Genomic DNA, 20,790 nt, shown 5'->3' on the forward strand with positions numbered 1-20,790 from the left:
TAGTTGTCTGCTATAAACTGTGGCAGTTAAAAGAGTTGAAGTCATAAACTGTAATGATTAAAATAGTAGAAAACTTAAATTGTGATAGATATAAGAGTGGGTGAGTAGAGCCAGTCCTCCTCACTCAGATAGAGATGGAAAACACTACAGAAGTACAAAAACCTCCAAACACCAAGAAAAGCAAGAAGAAGGGGGTGACTTTGAACACATTTTATGGAGCAAAAATACAAAATACAGAGGAGATAGAAGAGGAAACACAAGCAAATGCTCTGAAACCCTCCAAAGGAAATGGAAACTCTCCACAAACTCTTGAAGAATTTAAATCGGAAATGATCAAAAAGATGGAAGCCTTCTGGCAGGAAAAGTGGGAAATAATGCAAAAGGAACTCAACAATATGAAGCACGAAAAAACGCAACTACAGAAACAACTTGACCAAACTGAAAAGGAAAACCAGGCTTTAAAGGTCAGAATCAGGCAACTGGAAAATGAAAGACAAACATTGTGCTTTGCACTGAAATGCTTAATAAATCTTTTTTTAAATTTCTACCTTCTTACTTAGATACTAAGTATTGGTTCCAAGTCAGAAGACCAGGCAATGGGAATTAAGTGATTTTCCCAGGGTCACACAGCTAGGAAGTATCTGAGTTTACATTTGAATCCAGGACCTCAGTCTCTAGACCTGGCTGTCCTAAGTGATCTTAAAAATGCATTTTGTCTCCTAAACCACACTTTCCTAGTCTCTAAGAAGATATTGCTATAATGTCTACAGAAAGAAGGTGCTTGATAAATCCTAGTTGGTCCAACCATACCCACCTTACTGAACTATGGTAGGGAAAATTTAATCTTGAAGCCTTTAGAGATGCAAACTACTCTTATAATTATATTAAACTTTTCATGTTTGTTGAATGAGTAAATATAAAGCTTATCTTTCCTAACTAGACTGACTTTAGGACAGAAAAATCTGATTCTACTTAGTAGTCATTCACAGCAGGAACAATGCACAATCAGGTATTCAACATAAGATTTGTTGAATGAAAGCAGGAAGGAGAGAAAGTGGGCAATTGACAGAGGAGTTGGCAGTGGTAAAGGAAGATGACCCACGCTAAAGGTGGGTGACATGGGCACTGTACCCCAGAAACCCAGGCAAACTATTGTCAAGGGAACTCCCTTGTTATTTTTCTGACTCTGAGACTAAAAACACCCAATGACCCCACCTAGGGTCCTGAGATGACTATCTTCCTTTGATCGTCCTCTAGATGGTCAGAAAGATGCACCTTCAGACCATACCTCGATCCTATCGGACATCTGTTTGTCCCCTAAAACTAAGGAATCTTTATGTCCCCAGGCAGACCCCAGTACGATCACCCCACCTCATGCCTGAGTGACTAACTGTTGTGAAGAATGTATAAAATCCCCAGAACCGATGTCATGGGGGGGTTGGAGGGGGGGGGGGGAACAGCCTTTCCTTTCATGCTGTCCTCCCAGGGAACTGCTCCCCATCTTGCTGTTCTACCTTGCTATCCTCCTGGCCACTCTCAACATTACTTTCTAAATTAATAAATCTCTTTTGTTTCAAGCTAAATTTTGGAGTCATTGCATGCTTGCAAAAGGCATCCTTCCTGAACCCAAAAGGGTATCCTTCAATGCCCATAACAGTGGGCACTGAGGTCTACTTACATACAAAGTGGAATATAGAGAATGGGCCTGAAGCTCTTTCCACTCAACTGTGTTGGCCCCCTAGCCTAGTTCTTCACAATTACTCACCTCAGGAGAAGAGTAAAAACTGTGAAACTTTTTTACTTTGGCTAGCCCTAAGCAGGTGATGCCAAGGGTTCCCAAACTCTTGAGTCCCCAGGTTTTCCTCAATAACTGTGACATACTTCTTGGTTCCAAAGGGGGTCAAGTTCATGTATGATAACCCTAACCCTGACAGGACATGAGTCCCTAAGGAGGCTAGACCCCTTTGCCACTTCAATAAAGCCCTGGGGCCCCGGGGCCTTCAATTCCAGGTAATCAATAAGCATACATTTTGCACTTACTAGGTGCCAGGCACCATGCTAAGTGTTGAGGATACCAAAGAAAGCTAAAGATAGTCCCTGCTTTCAAGGGACTCAGTCTAATAAGGGAAACAACATGACTAACTAGGTACAAGCAAGCTATAGGTTGGCTATAAATGGAACCTATTTAACTGAGAAAAGAGACACGTTAAGAAAGATCAGGAAAGGCTTCTTGTAGAAGCTGAGATTTTGGCTAGGACTAGAAGGAAGCCAGAAGATAAATGACAATGGTTAAGAATTCCAGCCCTCAGTTGGGGGTCAGCTAGTAAAAATGTCCGGAATTGGGAGCCAACAGGGGTCTTCTTGGTGCTCTCTGACTCCATGAGTCCTTCTACCTGAAAGGGATAGGGGAAGCTGATGGAGAAAAGAGCAGAGGATTCTTAACTACCAGCCCTGCACGGAAAAGTGGAACACTGGATGTATAGGATGGGCGAGAGGAGGGAGTCCGGATTTTTCAAGGTGCGGGAAGCACAGCGCACTGAATGCAGCTCCCCCACCCCTCCCTCACTTCCCGCGCTGCTTTACAGCGCATCAGCAAGCCCGCCTCTCTCTGCGGGATCCCCACGTGTTCTCCAGCAGAGCCTGCTCCTGGGGCCCCTTTAACTGGGCAGCGGAAGTAGCCGTTCTAGCGTCTCCCGCCAGCGCCCAATGGGCTGGTGCAAAGCGTCCTAAAGCCCCGTCACTTCCCGGCTAGGAAGCCGGCAAGGCTTGAAGAGTAACGCCCGGGGGAGGGGGCGGGCGCTGAACCCACGCATCCCTAGCCCGGCCGTGGTCCCCTGCAGTCTCGGGGCCGACCCCCCTCCCTGGGGCCGGCACCAACATGCCCTTTGACTTCAGGAGGTGAGTGAAGCACAGATGACCCCCTCCCTTCTCCCTCTTTCTCCCTCCTGGTGCATGCCCACACCGAGTCCCTACCTCCCACGACCACGAGCACCTCCCTCTGCATGTGCATACAGAGGTCAGAGTCTGGGCCTCCAAAACACATCTTTTCTTCTATCATTTCAGGGAGATCAAAACCTCAGACCCCCTCCCCATTCTCCTCCCCTTTCTCCTCCCCATCCATCTACTGGTTAGATGACCCACTGAGATAGGGAATACACAAGGATCGCCCTCTTGCCTCTAGGGTTGGGGGGAGGGGGGCGGGATCCTGGTCCCCAGGACTTTATAGAAATAAGCAAGTCCAGAGCATCTTTGAACTGCGGTTTGGGAATGGGGAAGAGAGCGCATCTCAGCTAGCAGTCTGCAAGAACAAGAGAATGGGGCTTTCTTTGCAAGACCAAGCAGGCCCCTTCTCTTTGTTACTTTCCTCTTAAATCCAAGCCTACAGCTAAAGGAAAGTTATCTCTGCTCCAATTTAGAATAAAACCGTTGGAGAGGTTTTATCTATGTTTTCCTTAGCTTGGGGCTATTGTTGAATGAAGTAAGGTATGAGAATGAATAGATTCTGTAAGAAAAAGATCTGTGACTTTTTAATTGTTGGTTGTTTGTTGGTTGGTTGGTTGGTTGGTTTTTTAAGCTCAGTTTATAATGTAATATTCTAAGAACTGAGGATGACTTTGGAGGAAAAAAGAGAAGGAAATGGTAGGAAGGCTTGCTTAAGGATTGTAATCTTTTGGGTACTTAATCAATTACTAAAGGGCCCCGGATTTGTTATTTGCTTTTTACTTCAACCACAATAACTCCTTTGTGGTCCTCAAACTGTAGGAATCAGATGAGTTTACTTAACCTTGTGAAATTCTTATGGAATCTTTTCAAAGGAAATATCCAGAGCCTGCCTTAGAGCAGTGCCAGGCCTAGAACCAGCCCAGGGTGTGCTCTGGAGCATCCATTTAATAGCCTTCTAAAATCTTGTGATTTTACAAGATAAATATTAAGGACAACCTTGAAGGCCCAAAGAAAAGGGGAAAGAGTAGTACCTGGGAAATGAAGAGAACCTTTGTGTATCACTATTGTGTCCTGCACCTCAAGGAGAGGTTCTGGATGCCATTTTAGTCAACTCATGGGTCTCTGTCCCATTTGAAGTCTCTGCCTCTTAGTAATATGCTGGGGGCATCTAGATGGCTCAATAGATAGGGGAGGTAATAGAATAGGGAGGTCTTGGGTTCAAATTTGGCCTCAGACACTTTCCAGCTATGTGACCCAGGGTAAGTCACTTATTTGCCTAGCCTTTACCATTCTTCTAATACTAAGACAGAAGATAAGGGTTTTTTCTTTGTTTTAAAAGGATGCTGCTATTTTCTGGAGGGAATTAAAGGACCTGCATAGAAAAGATGTGTTAATCATAATGATAACACATTTATATGGTACTTTAAAGTTTTAGGTCCCATTTTACAGATGGGAAAACTGAACCTCAGAGAGAGTAAATGAGTTTTATAGGGTTGTAGCTTTAAAACTGGAAGACCGTAGTCTAATTCAGCTCCCTTCTTTTACAAATAAGGAAACTGAGGCCCAGGGAGGTCTAATGACTTCCCTAAGGTCATTCAGGAGGTAATTGTCAGAAGTGGGTTTGGAGCCCCAGGCCTTCTGGTTTGAGATACAATGTTCTTTCCATTGTACAAGTCACACAGTCAGTCAGTATCAGGGGCAGTATTATGAACCCAGATCTTGCTGACACCAAGGCAAGTGTTCTCTCTCTCTCTCCCTCCTTCCCTCCCTCCCTTCCTCTCCTCTCTCTCTCCCCCTCTCCCTGTCTCTTTCATCTAGTCTAACTCACTTATCTTAAGGATGAGGAACAGAGAAAAACTTACTGAGGTTATGTAGAGAAATTGGGTTTGGAGCCCCTAAACTCCGCTCGAAGGCTCTTATCTTCTCTTCAGTTCTATGGCTGCACTTCATTAAGTTATTCTAGAGGAAGCCTAGGGAATCAGTGACCCTGTGCTGGGCTTGGATGTTTTTATGTTAAGGCTATTACTAAGGCCATACATCCCCTTAGGAAGCTACTTTTTAAAGGCAATTTACCTTTGTACTATATATAGCAGGCACTGTAGAAATCACTTCAAAGTAGGCCTCAGTGTCGATTTTTTTGAAGAGTAGAGGTCTAGGGGTAATGCAATACAGTGATGATGATGCATTTATATATAGCACTTGAAAGTTTGCAAAGTGCTTTAGAAATACTCTATTCTCAACAACTCTAGGAAGTAGGTTGCTAACATTATCCCTATTTTGCAGATGAGGAAACTAAGGCAGGTGACAGTTAAGTGACTTTTCTCAGGGTTACACAGCTGTTAAATGTCTGAGACCAGATTTAAATTCATGTCTACCTGACTCCAGGTCCAGTGTGCTATCCACTAGGCCACCAAGAAGAACAGTGGATGAAGAGCCAGAAGATCTGTTTGCCCTTGTCAATTTATCTCATTGCCCAAGGTCTCGATTTCCACATCTGTAAAATGGAAGTGATAGTATTTCCAGCCCACCTCCATGGTAATCAGTCAAAAGAGAAAACTTGTGGGAAAGCCCAACTTGGGAAATGTTATGCTACTATGAGGAAGAATTCCTATCATGTCAGCACCAAAGAGAAGCTTGGAGGTCAAGAAGTCATGTGATGGACTAAAAATTCTTTCTACTGTAATTCCTCTCTTATAGGATTTGAAATCCTGGGATCTTAAATTATTAAAAGAATGTTCAAAAATAGCTCTGGGTAAACTTGGACTATGTTGTGTAGGTGGATACAAAGTGTCCATAAATCTAATCTAACTGCTATTAAGCAGAATTGTATCATAGCATTGTTCTACTGTGAAGAGAAGGATGATATCATGAAATTTTAGAACTAAAAAGAGACCCTTAGAGATTCAGTTTAACAAACATTTATCTCTAATTCATCCTTCCCATAAAAGCCAAAATGATATTTTTTTAAACCCTTATCTTCTGTATTAGAATGTAGACTAAGTGGCAGTTATTAGTATACTATGTATCAATTCTAATGCAAAAGAGCAATAAGAGCTTGGCAACTGGAGTTAAGTGACCTGCCCAAGAGCACACAGCTAGGAAGTGTCTGAGGTCATATTTGAACCCAGGACCTCCCATCTCCAAACCTAGCTTTCTATCCACTGAACCATCTAGCTGCCCCCTTTTTTTTTCCTGTTCCTCACATGTTACTCTGTCTCCCAACTCTATTCTCTGTAGAGCCTGTCCCCAACACCTGCCATGCAAACAATCCTTTTTGACTTCTACCTCTTAGAATCTCAGATTTTCTCTATAGCTCAGCCCAAAGGCTCCCATGAGGTAGCCTTCTCTGAGTCCTTTTCAGATGCTAGTACCTCCATTATAAAACTAACACAAGTGTTTTATGTGTGTGTCTATGCGTCTCAATAGAATGCAAAGTCCTTTTAAATTTTATTTTTTCTTTCAATAGACAAGCATTTTGTTCTTTCCCTTTCACCCCTACTATTGAGAGGGAAAGACAAAATCTTTGTAACAAATTTAATAGTCTAACAAGATGGTTTTTTTTTCCAGGAGAAATCCCTTTATTTTTTTTTTAAACAATATTTTATTTGGTTGTTTCAAAACATTATTCATTGGAGACAAAGATCATTTTCTCTCCCCTCCCCCATAGCTGACGCACGATTCCACTGGGTTTCACAGGTGTTCTTGATTCGACCCCATTTCCATGTTGTTGGTATTTGCATTAGAGTGTTCATTTAAAGTCTCTCCTCAGACATGTCCCCTTAACCCCTGTAGTCAAGCAGTTGCTTTTCCTCAGTGTTTTTACTTCCACAGTTTGTCCTCTGCTTGTGAATAGTGTTTTTTCTCCTAGATCCCTGCAGAATGTTCAGGGACATTTTATTGACACTAATGGAGAAGTCCATTCCATTCGATTGTACCACAGTGTTTCAGTCTCTGTGTACAATGTTTTCCTGGTTCTGCTCCTCTCGCTCTGCATCACTTCCTGGAGGTCGTTCCAGTCTCCATGGAATTCCTCCACTTTATTATTCCTTTTAGCACAATAGTATTCCATCACCAACATATACCACAATTTGTTCAGCCATTCCCCAATTGAAGGGCATCCCCTCATTTTCCATTTTTTGGCCACCACAAAGAGCTCAGCCATGAATATTCTTGTACAAGTCTTTTTTCTTATTATCTCTTTGGGGTACAAGCCCAGCAGTGCTATGGCTGGATCAAAGGGCAAACAGTCTTTTGTCGCCCTTTGGGCATAGTTCCAAATTGCCCTCCAGAATGGCTGGATCAATTCACAACTCCACCAGCAATGAATTAATGTCCCCATTTTGCCACATCCCCTTCAGCATTCACTACTTTCCTTTGCTGTCATGTTAGCCCATCTGCTAGGTGTGAGGTGATACCTCAGAGTTGTTTTGATTTGCATCTCTCTGATTATAAGAGATTTAGGACACTTTTTCATGTGCTTATTAATAGTTTTGATTTCTTTATCTGAAAACTGCCTGTTCATGTCCCTTACCCATTTATCAAATGGAGAATGGATTGATTTTTTGTATAGTTGATTTAGCATTTTGTAAATTTGAGTAATTAAACCTTTGTCTGAGGTTTTTATGAGGATTGTTTCCCAATTTGTTGCTTCCCTTCTGATTTTAGTTACATTGGTTTTGTTTGTACAAAAGCTTTTTAATTTGATGTAGTCAAAATTATTTATTTTACATTTTGTGACTCTTTCTAAGTCTTGCTTGGTTTTAAAGTCTTTTTCTGACATGTATACTATTTTGTGTTTGCCTAATTTACTTATAGTTTCCTTCCTTATGTTCAAGTCATTCACCCATTTTGAATTTATCTTGGTGTAGGGTGTGAGGTGTTGAACCAAACTTAATCTCTCCCATACTTTCTTCCAATTTTCCCAGCAGTTTTTATCAAATAGTGGATTTTTGTCCCAAAAGCTGGGATCTTTGGGTTTATCATATACTGTCTTGCTGAGGTCATTTGCCCCAAGTCTATTCCACTGATCCTCCTTTCTGTCTCTTAGCCAGTACCATATTGTTTTGATGACTGCTGCTTTGTAATATAGTTTGAGATCTGGGACTGCAAGGCCCCCTTCCTTTGTATTTTTTTTTCATTATTTCCCTGGATATCCTTGATCCTTTGTTCTTCCAAATGAACTTTGTTATAGTTTTTTCTAAATCAGTAAAGAAATTTTTTGGAAGTTTGATGGGTATGGCACTAAATAGATAAATAAGTTTGGGTGGGATGTTTATTTTTATTATATTGGCTCGTCCTACCCATGAGCAGTTAATGTTTTTCCAATTGCTTGTTTAGTTTTAGTTATGTGGAGAGTGTTTTGTAGTTGTGTTCATATAGTTCCTGTTCCATCTTCAAGAAGCTTGCAGTTCAGAGATGTGCACACCAATAACTACAGTGCAACTTAAATGATGATTAAATGTATTAGAGAGGTCAAACAGAGCAAGACCAACCCCCTTATTTTACAAATGAGGAAACTGAGGCCCAGGCAAGGCAAGTAATTTATCCTAAAGAGATGCATAGCCTCAGTTGAAAACACCAACTTTCATGACTCCCCATCCATTATTATTTCCACTGCACTAGTCAAGGTCCATTCTTGGGCCCAAGCTCAGCACATATTGGTCACCAATTATGAGTTAACCAGTGCTACCCAAAAGGGACACAAAATAAAAAATGAAAACTATCTTTTTCTTCTGGGAATTTACATTCATCCTCTGGGTTGGGGAGCAACAACAACAAATAAATATGAAACATATACAGAACCATCAGTTTTTGGTTGGAGGGGAAGGGAGTACATCTGAGAAGGATCATTTGGCTCAGGAGCATGTTCTTGGTTTCTGTGAACTGAATTGGTTTTTATAGTTTAATGTATTTACTCTAAACCAGTGATGTTGAACCTATGCACAGGTGCCAAAGATGGCAGGTAGAGCACTCTCTGTGGGCACTCCTGCTGCCCTAACACCCCTATCCCCAGAGTTGGTTACTAGAAAGGCAATGGGATTCCAGTGGAGCTGCTCCCCTCCCCTTCTCCACCATGCCTGATGATATGGGGTAAGCACCCAGGGGGTAAGGTGAGGGCTCACAGGCTGCAGAGCTGGAGGGGAGTGTTTTCCTTGGGTCACTCCCCTCCCCCCTCTCTACAATCACTGAGGACATTCCTCACTTCACCTACCCTTCTACCCAGTAGCCCAATGGGAGCACTTCCTCCCCTGTGTGGGATAAGGAGGAGGCATGCCATGCAGTCAGTGGGGGTGGGCACAGTACTCAGCCTGGAGGGGTGGGGTGGGGGCAGGACCAAGGTCTCTAAAAGGTTCTTTATCACTGCTTTAAACGTATAAAGACATGACTGAACTTTACTTCATGGTCACATCCTGTTTGGCATATTTTTTGTGTTTCCCAACTTATACCTCCTAGACATTTCAGACTAGAATAGAAGTATCAGTTGGATGGCACTTCCCAAGTCCAGCTGAGTTTGTCCTGGATGGTGCTGAGTGTGAAGAGATAAAAGACACAGGGGTAAAGGGTAGTGATATGTGAAGTGATAATGCCTTAGGATGAAGTCTGTGACCCTTTAGTGATTAAATCCCCTTGAGTGGGGTCCAAATTACATTGTATATGAAAGTGCTAAGTGAGACTTGAGTGGGTGTATTCGTATTTGGCAGCTGGTATGGTGCCAGATCCCAGAGAGCTTGCTGCCAAGGGCAAGCTTCCATCCTGCGTTATTCAACTAGAAGCTTTAGGGGGACAGGAACCCCATCTCGGCTTTATTTTCATGTCCCTTAGAAGCTCAGCATAGTGCTTTGTACACAGTAGGTGCTTGAAAAATATTTGTTGAGGGGACAACTAGATGGCTCAGTGGATTGAGAACCAAACCTAGAGATAGGATGTCTTAGGCTCAAATGTGGCTTCAGATACTTCCTAGCTATGTGACTCTAGACAAGTCACTTAACATTGCCTGGCCCTTACCTCTCTTCTGCCTTAGAATCAATACAGAGTTTTGATTCTAAGATTGGAAGTTAAGGATTTAAAAAAGTTTCCTTGAATTGCTGATGATGTGAAAGCCATTTGATAGCAGAATGAAATGGTCCCATGTTAGCTGATTGATAAAGTGTATAATCATGTCAGCTGTTATCATTATGAGTTAGGAAAAATGATCTCTCTTTCCCCATCTGCTCTTGCCTCTTAGGAAGTTACAAATTACAATTATCCATATTGTATTTTTATATATTTTGTTAAACACTTGCTTAAGGGTTTTTGTTAAACCCTTTTAATCTGGTTAGGGTAGCTAATTGAGAGTTTGATTCTTCTGCTGTAGTGCCCCTGTATTCTAGAAACCTTGAGGGTCAGCAATGGTTACTATGGGTATGGACCCAGAGAATTGGAGATCAGAGGGAGCAGTGAAGGCTTAGAACTTTCCCTGCGCATATTTAGGAAACTACTGTTCAAACTGGAAATGACCCAGAGAAACACGGATAATCACTTCTAGGAAAGACCTTAGAGGTCATCTAGTCCAATACTTTAATTTTACAGAAGATGAAATTATCTTCCCCACCCCCAACTACTCAGATTTTGCCCAAGTATTTAATAATTGACTGCACTTAGTGTTGTATGTCTCAAAGGGTATTTTGTATCTTATTCAACACTTTATGAATGTTTGTTGATTGGAGATACAATGCCTTTTCTTATAGCTTTTCAAGAAGCCCCATTTTGTCTGTCAATACTTTAACATTTTTCCTTCTCTTAGAAAAAATCTTAAGCCTGATTTTTATGTATTGAGGCCACATTTTTTTCCCCATGTGCAATGTGTTTCCTATTAGGTAATAGAAATCAACAGGATAGTATGATTCAGTATGCTGAATTATGCTTTACAGGTACCTTTTTTTACTATTAGAAGTAAGTCATTAAAAATCCTTGGTTTCCTTCTTCTTTTTACTTTTCTCTGTTAACAACACCCTGGACCAACAGTTCTTTGGATCATGAGCTTATGGCCAATAGGGAACTGAGATGGGGGCTTTCTCATTTAGTAAAAGGTGACTTTCCAAGAGAAAGGGATATGAGCTCTAGTAGACTCCTTTAGCTCAGTGCAGATATGTATACCAACCTGCCATCCTATGAATATAAATTGAGAATATCATTTTGATTAGACATATTTTTGCAAAGAGGAACAGTCTTCAGTTATAAATTGATACCTCTCCTACCATCCATTTTTATGGGTTACAAGCTTCAAACTCCAACAAAGGATGAAAAGTAGGGGATGGAGGGAAAAGAAAAGGAATGGACACGTTGACTTGGCATAAAGTTAAATCATCCCCTGTCTTGGCAAAAACAAAGGAGGGGGGTAGGTTTGCCAACTCTGTATACATTTAGAGGGCTATCTGAGTGTAGTAGAAAGAACAATGGATTTGTAATCTGGACATCTGGTTGAAAACTCTTTCTTTGCCACTTACTGTGGTATCCTGCTCAATTCTACCTCTCTGAACTTGTTTCTTCATCTATAAAATATGCTTAAAACAGGACCTCATAAGGTTGGAAAAAGAGAGATTTGTGTATCATGAAGTACTATAGAAATATGAGCTATTATTATTCCCTAGATCCCTCCCACTGCTTCCAGTCTAGTCATCTCATGTCTAATTAATTACCTTTCCCTTCATTAGCATCTCTCTAAAGACTGCTCTTTAACTCTGATGAGAGTAAGGTACAAAAATAACATCTTCTACATTCACGGAATCATGCATTTTTAGAGTTAGAAAGGATTAGAGCAGTCATCCAGCCCAATATATCCTGAAAAAGAATTGCTACTGTAACTTAGCTGTTTAGAAATCATCTATCCTCTGTTCAAATATCCTCTCTGAGGGGGAACCAACACTCCTATGACTCCCATGGAGAGCTCATTGTTAGGGATTTTTTTCACCCTGATATTGGGCTTAAGTTTGTCACTTTGCTACAACTTTCATTTGCATCTTATTAGATTCAGCCAAATATCCTAGCCTATCCTTTTTGGATCTTGAGTCTGTCATGCCCAGCTCTGTCATCTGCAAAGCTGATGAGCATGGCATCTTCCCTTTCCAAGCTCTATGCCAGGCGTGATGGTCACTTGGAAAGCCTGAGCTTTTTTTCCCTCAAAACCCTTACTTTCCATCTTAGAATTAATACTTTATGGGCTCCAAGGCAGAAGAGCAGTAAGGGGTATTAGGCAATGGGGGCTAAGTGTTTTGCCCAGGGATCACACAGCTAGGAAGTGTATAAAGCCAGATTTAAACCTAGGGCCACCTGTCTTTAGGCTCTCAATGTGGCTTCATTTTAAAAAAGAAACCAGTTTGGAATTGAAGTAGTTTTGTACTCTTTGATCTAATCATATGGCCCCTCTGTTGCCCTCCTTTCTAAAATCTTACCTATGGTTCTGCCTGGAGCTAAAGGCAGTGGCATTATTTATTATGCTTTCTTTTCCAAATAGCTAGAAAATAATAAGTCCTCAATAAGTAATTATGACATTTGAATCCTTGTAATATTACTGTCTATCATTATCGAAATCCATAGATTTGGAATCATGTCTTCAGGGCTTTTAGTGACTCTTGTGAGCAATTGTTGCTCTTTGGTATCCTCTTCATGAATTAACTTGGATGACTGCCTATATTTGCCCTTTGGCAAATCAATTGTCAAACTAGTATTGTGACCCAGTTTGCATAGCTGTTGGAGTATAATCTATGTGGTTCCAGCCAGAGTGGTACAATGAGAGAAAACCCCTGAGCTGGATATCCCAAATTCTGAGGTAGCGCCCTGGCTCAGCCACCTTACTAGCTGTAAGATAATTTATTTAAACTTCTCTGAATCTCTCTATTCCCATCAGTCAAATGAGATTCATCTTGCCTGACCTTTATTTAGAGTTAGTCCTGCTTTATTGTCTTAACAGACAAAATACAAAAGCCTCTGGCTGGAAGGGTTTTTCCTTTTTTTCTGATATTTTATGTTTTCCCCAATGACATGTAAAAACAATTTTTTTTTAAAAATATATTTTATTTGATCATTTCCAAGCATTATTCGTTAAAGACATAGATCATTTTCTTTTCCTCCCCCCCACCCCCCATAGCCGACGCGTAAGTCCACTGGGCATTAGATGTTTTCTTGATTTGAACCCATTGCTTTGTTGATAGTATTTGCATTAGAGTGTTCATTTAGGGTCTGTCCTCTGTCATGTCCCCTCAACCTCTGTATTCAGGCAGTTGCTTTTTCTTGGTGTTTCCACTCCCATAGTTTATCCTTTGCTTATGAATGGTGTTTTTTTCTCCTAGATCCCTGCAGATTGTTCAGGGACATTACACCACTACTAATGGAGAAGTCCATTACGTTCGATTGTACCACAGTGTATTAGTCTCTGTGTACAATGTTCTCCTGGTTCTGCTCCTCTCGCTCTGCATCACTTCCTGGAGGTTGTTCCAGTCTCCATGGAACTCCTCCACTTTATTATTCCTTTTAGCACAATAGTATTCCATCACCAACATATACCACAGTTTGTTCAGCCATTCCCCAATTGATGGGCATCCCCTCGTAAAACTTCCCTTTTTTATTTCTTATGGTATAGTAATATTCCATTACATTCATATACCATATTTGTTTAGCTATACTCTCATTATCATTTACCCCTTTAGTTTGTATTTGTTTGTTACTTCAAGAAAAGCTCTTATAATTTTTTTGTACAAATAGATCCTTTTTTTCTTTCTTTGATCTCTTTGGGACATAGACCTAGTAGAGATGTAACTGGGCCAAAACAGATTGGTATTTAAGTCCAATCCCACCCTAATTTACCACCACCCCCAAAAAATAATCTAGCTCCAATGTATTCTTCTAGACATTTCATATTGCTCCCTTCTTTACTTTCTACATTTCAACCAAACCGACCTCCTAGTTGCTTTCTACTCTAACCTTCCATCACTCTTTTTTTAATCCTTACCTTCTGTCTTAGAATCAATACTGAGTATTGATTCCAAGGCAGAAAAGCAGTAAGGGATAGGCAATGGAGTTAAGTGACTTGCTCAGGATCCCACAGCTAGGAAGTGTCTAAGTTCAGATTTGAACCCAGGACCTGCCACCTAGGTGCCCCCACAATGGAATATTATTGTGCTATAAGAAATTAATGTGATGAATGCAGAGAAGCATGGAAAGACTTAACATGATTGATGCAAAGTGAAGAAAGCACAAGAAAGAAAATTATAACATATATAACTATATAAAGCAAAGAACCACCACAAAACAAATGAAAATGAATGTTGCAAAATCACACACAAAAAACCAAGCTGAGCCCTGAAAGATGAGATATGAAAAGATACCTCCTTCCCACTCTTTTGCAGAGGTGCAGGGATCCATGGGTTGGAGCATTAAACATAGTCATATATGTATACATACACATATATATATATATACATACATACAGAGATTGAGTGGTTTCATTGATTTTCACTCCTTTTTTCTCTTTTGGAAAAAATCTTTGTTAGAGAGTGGTCTTCTAGGATAGGAAAGGGAGAAAGATACAGGGGGAAATTTAAGTGATATAAAAGCAAATTGCAACAATAAATTTTTAAAATAGTCTTTACCTTCCATCTTGGAATCAATACTGTGTATTGGTTCCAAGGCAGAAGATCAGTAAGGGCTAGGCAGTGGGGGTTAAGTGACTTGCCCAGGGTCACACAGCTAAGAAGTGTCTGAGGCCAGATTTGAAACTAGGACTTCCCATCTCTAGACCTAGTTTTCAATCCACTGAGGCACCTAGCTGCCCCCAATAATGAAAATTTAAAGAAATTAAATGGCAAATTTGAAAAGACTTTTTAATGGTATGCTAAAGTATTTTATGCTAACATGAAGTTTTATGATTATTATTCATTATAATGGTGTGGTACAATGGGGAAAGAAAGTATAACCAATGGAGCCAAGTATGAAGTAAGCAGTCTAGAACTCTTAAGTTCTAATTCTGAATCAAACATTAAACTATTTATTCCCACTACAATAAGAGCTTCTAACATATTTTAGAATATGTACGTTCTTTTCCTTTTGCCCTGATCACCTTAGGAAACAAACCTAATAGTAGTAATGCTGGGTCAAAGAGTATTCACAATTTTATAGCCCTTTAAGCCAGTGTCTTGTGTTTCCTAGTGTATCCCTTGTCATCTCTCCTAACAGAAAATAAAAAAAGAGAAAAAAATTAGTTTGGCAAAATTAAGTCACATCAGATGAAGTTGGAGGTATTCCACATCTATAGTCCTCCACTTTAACAAAGAAGAGAGAGGGGTGCTTTCTTATACCTCTTCTTTGGTGCCAAGTATGTTCTTGGCATTCAGTTTCAATTGCTTGTTATTTTTTCCATTTACATTGTTGCATTATGTGTCTTAGTTTCTGGTTCTGCATATTTTGCTTGGCCTCAGTTCATATAAATGAATGAGTGGATTTTAAAAGTTGGGTCATAAAAGAAAGACAATTGACCATTTTATTGACTAAGAATCCTCCTTTCCATTCAACCTTTTCAAATCCCTCATCTTTAAGAGTCCAGACCAAGTCTCTCTCTTCTCTCTGGAATTTCCCAGGATGAATCCAGCCTCTATTTTTGTCTGTCTTCTCTGAAGTCTTCAAAATACAGGATCTTGGAATCTGTGTTAGAAGGGACCTAAAAGGTTGTCTAGTACAATCTATACTTGAAAAGAATCCCCATCAACAGTATTCCACTCAAGTGTTCACCCAGCCTCCCCTTGAAGGCTACCAGGGTTGGAAAACTTCTTGTGCTCCTTCCCCATATTTCTCTTGGCTCTCAACCAGGTGATAATTTCCTAGAGTACCTAGGCTTGTCAGCTTTCTGTTTCTATTCTTACTTTTAAAATATAGGAGAATATATACATTAGATATTCAATCAGTATGTCTTGATAGTATTCTATTTTTTTTAGAGTATTTTTTCCATGGTTACTTGATTCATGATTCCCCCTCCCCTACTTCCCTCCTCCCTCCTACAGCTGACAAGCAATTCCACTGGGTTATCCATGTATCATTGTTCAAAATTTCCATGTTATTCAAATTTGCATTCGAGTGATCTTTTAACAACAAAATTCCAATCGTATCCTCATCAAACCACATGATTGATCATATGTTTTTCTTTTGCATTTCTGCTCCCACAATTCTTTCTCTGGATGTGGACAGTGTTCTTTCTCATAAGTTCCTCTGGATCATTGCATCATTGCTACTGGTAGAAAAGTTCATTACATTCAATTGTGCCACAGTGTATCCGTCTCTGTGTACAATGTTTGCCTGGTTCTTCTTTCACTCTGTCTCAGTTCCTGGAGGTCATTCCAGTTCACCTGGAATTCCTCCAGTTCATTATTCCTTTGCGCACAATAGTATTCCATCACCAACATATACCACAATTTGTTCAGCCATTTCCCAATCGATGGACACCCTCCTCATTTTCCAATTTTTTGCCATCACAAAGAACACAGCTATACATATTTTTGTACAAGTCTTTTTCCTTATTATCTCTTTGGGGTACAAAACCAGGAGTGGTATGGCTAGATCAAAGGGCAGGCAGTCTTTTAAAGCCCTTTGCACATAATTCCAAATTGCCCTTCAGAATGATTGGATCAATTCACAACTCCACCAGCAGTGTATTAGTGTCCCAATTTTGCCACATCCCCTCCAACATTTATCACTTTCCTTTGCTGCTATAGTGGTCAGTCTGCTAGGTGTGAGGTGGTACCTCAATGTTGTTTTAATTTGCATTTCTCTAATCAGGAGGGGATAGAGTGTTCTAATTTCTTGTTAGTAAGTGCCAGCAACATAAAAAACCAACAACTTATAATCCACCAGCCTGTATTTTTGTTCCATCTTGGTATAAAGGAAAGAGCATTAGATATGGATAGTGTTTGAATATGGCTTCTGTCATTTATTACCTGTATGACTTTAGGTAAGTCACTTTTCCTATTTAGGTTTCTTTGTAAAAGAAAAAAGGTTCTAAGTTCTAAAAAAAAGGTTCTCAAGTTCTAAATCCCTTCAAATTCTAATTTCTATGATGTTCCTTGCAGTAGTGTATAGAATGTAAAAATCATTCTCTCCTGCTGTTCTGACATCATTGGTAGTTAGTCTGATCAAATTAAGCTATGGCATCTATCTTAGAGGATGATGTGATTCGTCCTTTTGGGAAGCCACACTGATGTTCCCTCCATGCTTCACAACACCCCTTTCATACAGCAGCAACTTTTCTCAGACACTTTAGCCAGGCCTGCCAGGACTTAGAGCATTTGTTTATCTGCTGAGCTGTGTGGTAAAAAAAAAAATGGAAAATAGCTTCATTTAAGTTGGTCTGGCTATTGAATGAGCACACTGAGATTTCATCAAGATGCCAGGTTACTGGAGTGCCGTTAATTTCCTATTGCCTAACTTTTACGTTCATAGAAGCATAGTTTTAGAGCTAACATAACCCTGCAGATTGAGCCCAGTGCTCTCACTTTGTAGAGAAGGATGGATGTAAAGCCCACAGAAAAGAAGTGACTTGAGCATATGGGCAGTTAGACACAGAGAACTTTTAGACCCAGATTCATAAACTTCAGATTCAGTTTTTTTTTCCCCATGGTACCTTTGGCAGGTCTGGGAAAGGGAAGGGGAGAGGAAGTGAAATAAGTTCGTTTCAGGTCTCTGGGCTTTAGCAGCTAGCCCAGCAGTAGTCAGCATTTGGGGAATAGTAGCATATTTCCATTTGTTGATGGTGTTACACAAAACTATACAGCATGCACGTATATATGTAAATGTGTGTTAACATTTATGTGTACTCATAATAGCAGAATAGATTTCTGATATTAAATTATCTCCAAGATATTTGAATAGCTTTAATATATGTGTACATATGTATACACATATTAATTTGAATTATTTTGTTCTGATAATTTAGTAGTATGGAAGCTCCCTAAAGGCAGGGGTAATTTCATTTTTGTTTTTGTATTCTGGCATATAAAATAGTGCCTAACACATGGTAGATGTTTATAATAATATATAAATATTATATATATATATATAAATATGTATAAATAAATACTTACTGAATTTTGAGACAGTTTAGTATGGTGAAAAGAGTGCTATTTGGAGTCAGAGGTCTGGGTTCAATCCTAGCTGTGCTCCATGCTGCTTGTGGGACCATGGGCAAATCACCTGACCTCTCTGGGCCTCAGTTTCTTCAGCTGTCATATGAGAGATTTTGACCAAGTGCCCGAGGGCCCTTCGGGCTCTAAATCTATGAACTTTGAAATTAATTTCATTCTATCCCTGGAGAGTTTGTGGAGTGTGTCAAGATCAGACTTGAGAATCAAGGTCTAAAATAAAATATACTTGGCACTTATTTCACAAACTAGGAGAAAGTTGAACATTTGCTAAGGATAAAGTATTGCCAGCAATAGTAATAATGTATAATGGTCAACTATGAATGAATGAATGATTATCAGCCATGCCAAGATCCAAGACAATTTCAAGGGACTCATGATGAAAAAGGCTATCTACCATCTTAGGAGGAATTGACGGAGTCTCAATGCAGTTGAAAGCAGAGCATTCGTACTTTATTTCCTCCATGAATTTTTCTCTAATGTAAAGAATATATCTTTTTTCACAACATGAACATGGAAATATAAATTGTATGAAGACATATGTACAAGGAGGGAAGGAGAGAACATGGATTACAAGATGTCAGGAAATAATGACTAAAATTGCATCTACATGTAATCTGGAAAAATATATAAAAGGAAAAAAGGAATTAAATGTTGCATAGTCTTGTTTAAGGACCCAGTATCATAATTTCATGTGATTTTAAGCTGAAAAGGATCTTTAGAGTTTATCTTGCCCAATGCTTTTCCATTTAACAGATGAAGAAACTGAGACCACAAAAAAGGAAAAGATATACTTTAGGGCCTAACAGGGAGTAAATAGCAGAGCCCAGATTTGAAGCAAAAGCTTTTTATGACATTACATTCACTGTCCTTTCCATTACGAGGCAGTCTCTTTTCTTATCTTCTTTCAAGTCTTGGTCTTTTTTCTAGCCCTTTCTTTCCCTGGACCATGTTGATGACCGAAGTGTTTGTCAATAAGGGTTGTTTGTTCCATTCAGACTCACCATTGACATAACTCATTGCCATGGAAGCCAGTCGCAAAATATCATCTGAGGCGAGAGTGAGTGGTGGTGAATCAGGCTAGACAGGAGGGGGGATCACAGACCCCAGAAAGGTTATGGTTTTCCTGCTGAGGCGTGATCCTGCGTGTGGCTCCCAGGCTGCATCCACACCACATGGGGCTTTTGAAGATGTCATGTGTGCCTGTAGTTGCGTTACTATGACAGCATGAGCAAAGAGAAGAACTGAGATTGTGTGAAAATCTGCATGTGGATTGAAGAATGAGTTAGCTGTGGTTATTCTGTTTGTGTTTGTCAAAGTTAGTTCATTGTCAGCCCCTAGCCCCGGGGTAGGCTTCCTGGACACTAGTGCCACTAAGTGGCACTGGAGACATCCGTTGACAACATTAGAACTAATCTTTACCACATGCCTCCTTTGTTTTCTCTCACTTTCTCTTATGTTTGTTCTTATTCCTAGTGTTTTTTTTTTTTCCCATTGAGCATTAACTGTATACTATCTATGGAGCGTACCAGTTTAAAATTTTTTTTCTTGTTATAATTCACTTGTTTCAGTCCTGTCCAACTCTTCGTGACCCCATTTTGGGTTTTCTTGACAAAGATACTTGAGTGGTTTACCATTTCTTTCTCCAGCTCATTTTGTAGAGGAGGAATTGAATCAAACAGGGTTAAATGACTTACCCACGGTCACACAACTAGTGTCTGAGGACCAATTTGAACTCCAGGCTTCCCAACTCCAGGCCTGACACTCTATGCCATCTCACTGTGCCATCTCAAACAATATGGGCTGCATTAATTAATAGAATATATCTACATTTGAGTATTGTACTAGTATAGTTTATAGGGTTGGAAGCAAATTTAGAGACAATCTAATCAAATCTCCTTTCTCTGACCTTCAGTTTGCTAATCTATAAAATGAGAAAGAAATTTGCCTAAAGTAACTTCAGTTAAGTAACAAAACTACTATATATTACTGGTGCTGGGGTTTGGTCTTTTTTGGGGGGGGGGGGACAATACTACATTGTCTGACTATTTTTAGTGGCCATATTTTTTTGGTGGGTCTTTTGGAGACCTTTGAACTTTGTTTAGTAGTGAGGATTCTAACCATTTGGTTTCTTCTTATTTGGTGTTACTTTAGTTGATGACCTCCCATAAATCATCGACAGAGAAGGCCTCCATAACCTGCCATGTGCTTTTCTTAAGATCCTGTGATGCAGTGTAGACCATTAGCACACAACACACAGGCAGGTTCTCCATAAAGCCTTCCCCAAATACTCTCATCATGATATGGAGGTGACCCTGGAATTTTGAAGTCTGCTAATAGAGTGCAAGCTTTGGTAGTGTGGACTATGCTGGCAGAGTTTTGTGTAGACTCTTTCTGGCCAACTGGGCTTCTTGTCTGAGAATAGCAGATGGCCATCAGTAATAGGCTGGTCCCTAGGTAATGTAGTCTTTGATTGTGACAACCTAACAGCTGTGCAAATAATAGCTGATTTTTTTTCCCCTTGTGTTTTAAAATTTTTAGCACACTGCCTGGCACATAGTAATTACTTAATAATGTTTGTTACCTGACTTTCTGAACTTAAAAAAACCTCAAAATCAGTATATATATATATATACATATATATATATGTATGTATGTATGTATATACACATAATCAGACATGAAA

The 20,790-nt window shown here is 39.9% G+C and overlaps 1 protein-coding gene across 1 annotated transcript in view; it reads left to right on the top strand.

Annotated features, from left to right (window-relative positions):
* Nucleotides 1-2,475: 2,475 nt before the first annotated feature.
* ERGIC1 (endoplasmic reticulum-golgi intermediate compartment 1) overlaps nt 2,476-20,790 on the top strand; it is a 168,600-nt gene continuing 150,285 nt past the window's right edge. The window contains exon 1 of the mRNA XM_056811581.1: nt 2,476-2,898. Within this exon, the coding sequence (XP_056667559.1) occupies nt 2,879-2,898 (20 nt within the window). The 5' untranslated portion in view covers nt 2,476-2,878. The remainder of the gene's footprint in view (nt 2,899-20,790) is intronic.

Source organism: Monodelphis domestica, chromosome 1 (genome assembly GCF_027887165.1).
Source record: "Monodelphis domestica isolate mMonDom1 chromosome 1, mMonDom1.pri, whole genome shotgun sequence".
NCBI lineage: Eukaryota > Metazoa > Chordata > Mammalia > Didelphimorphia > Didelphidae > Monodelphis > Monodelphis domestica.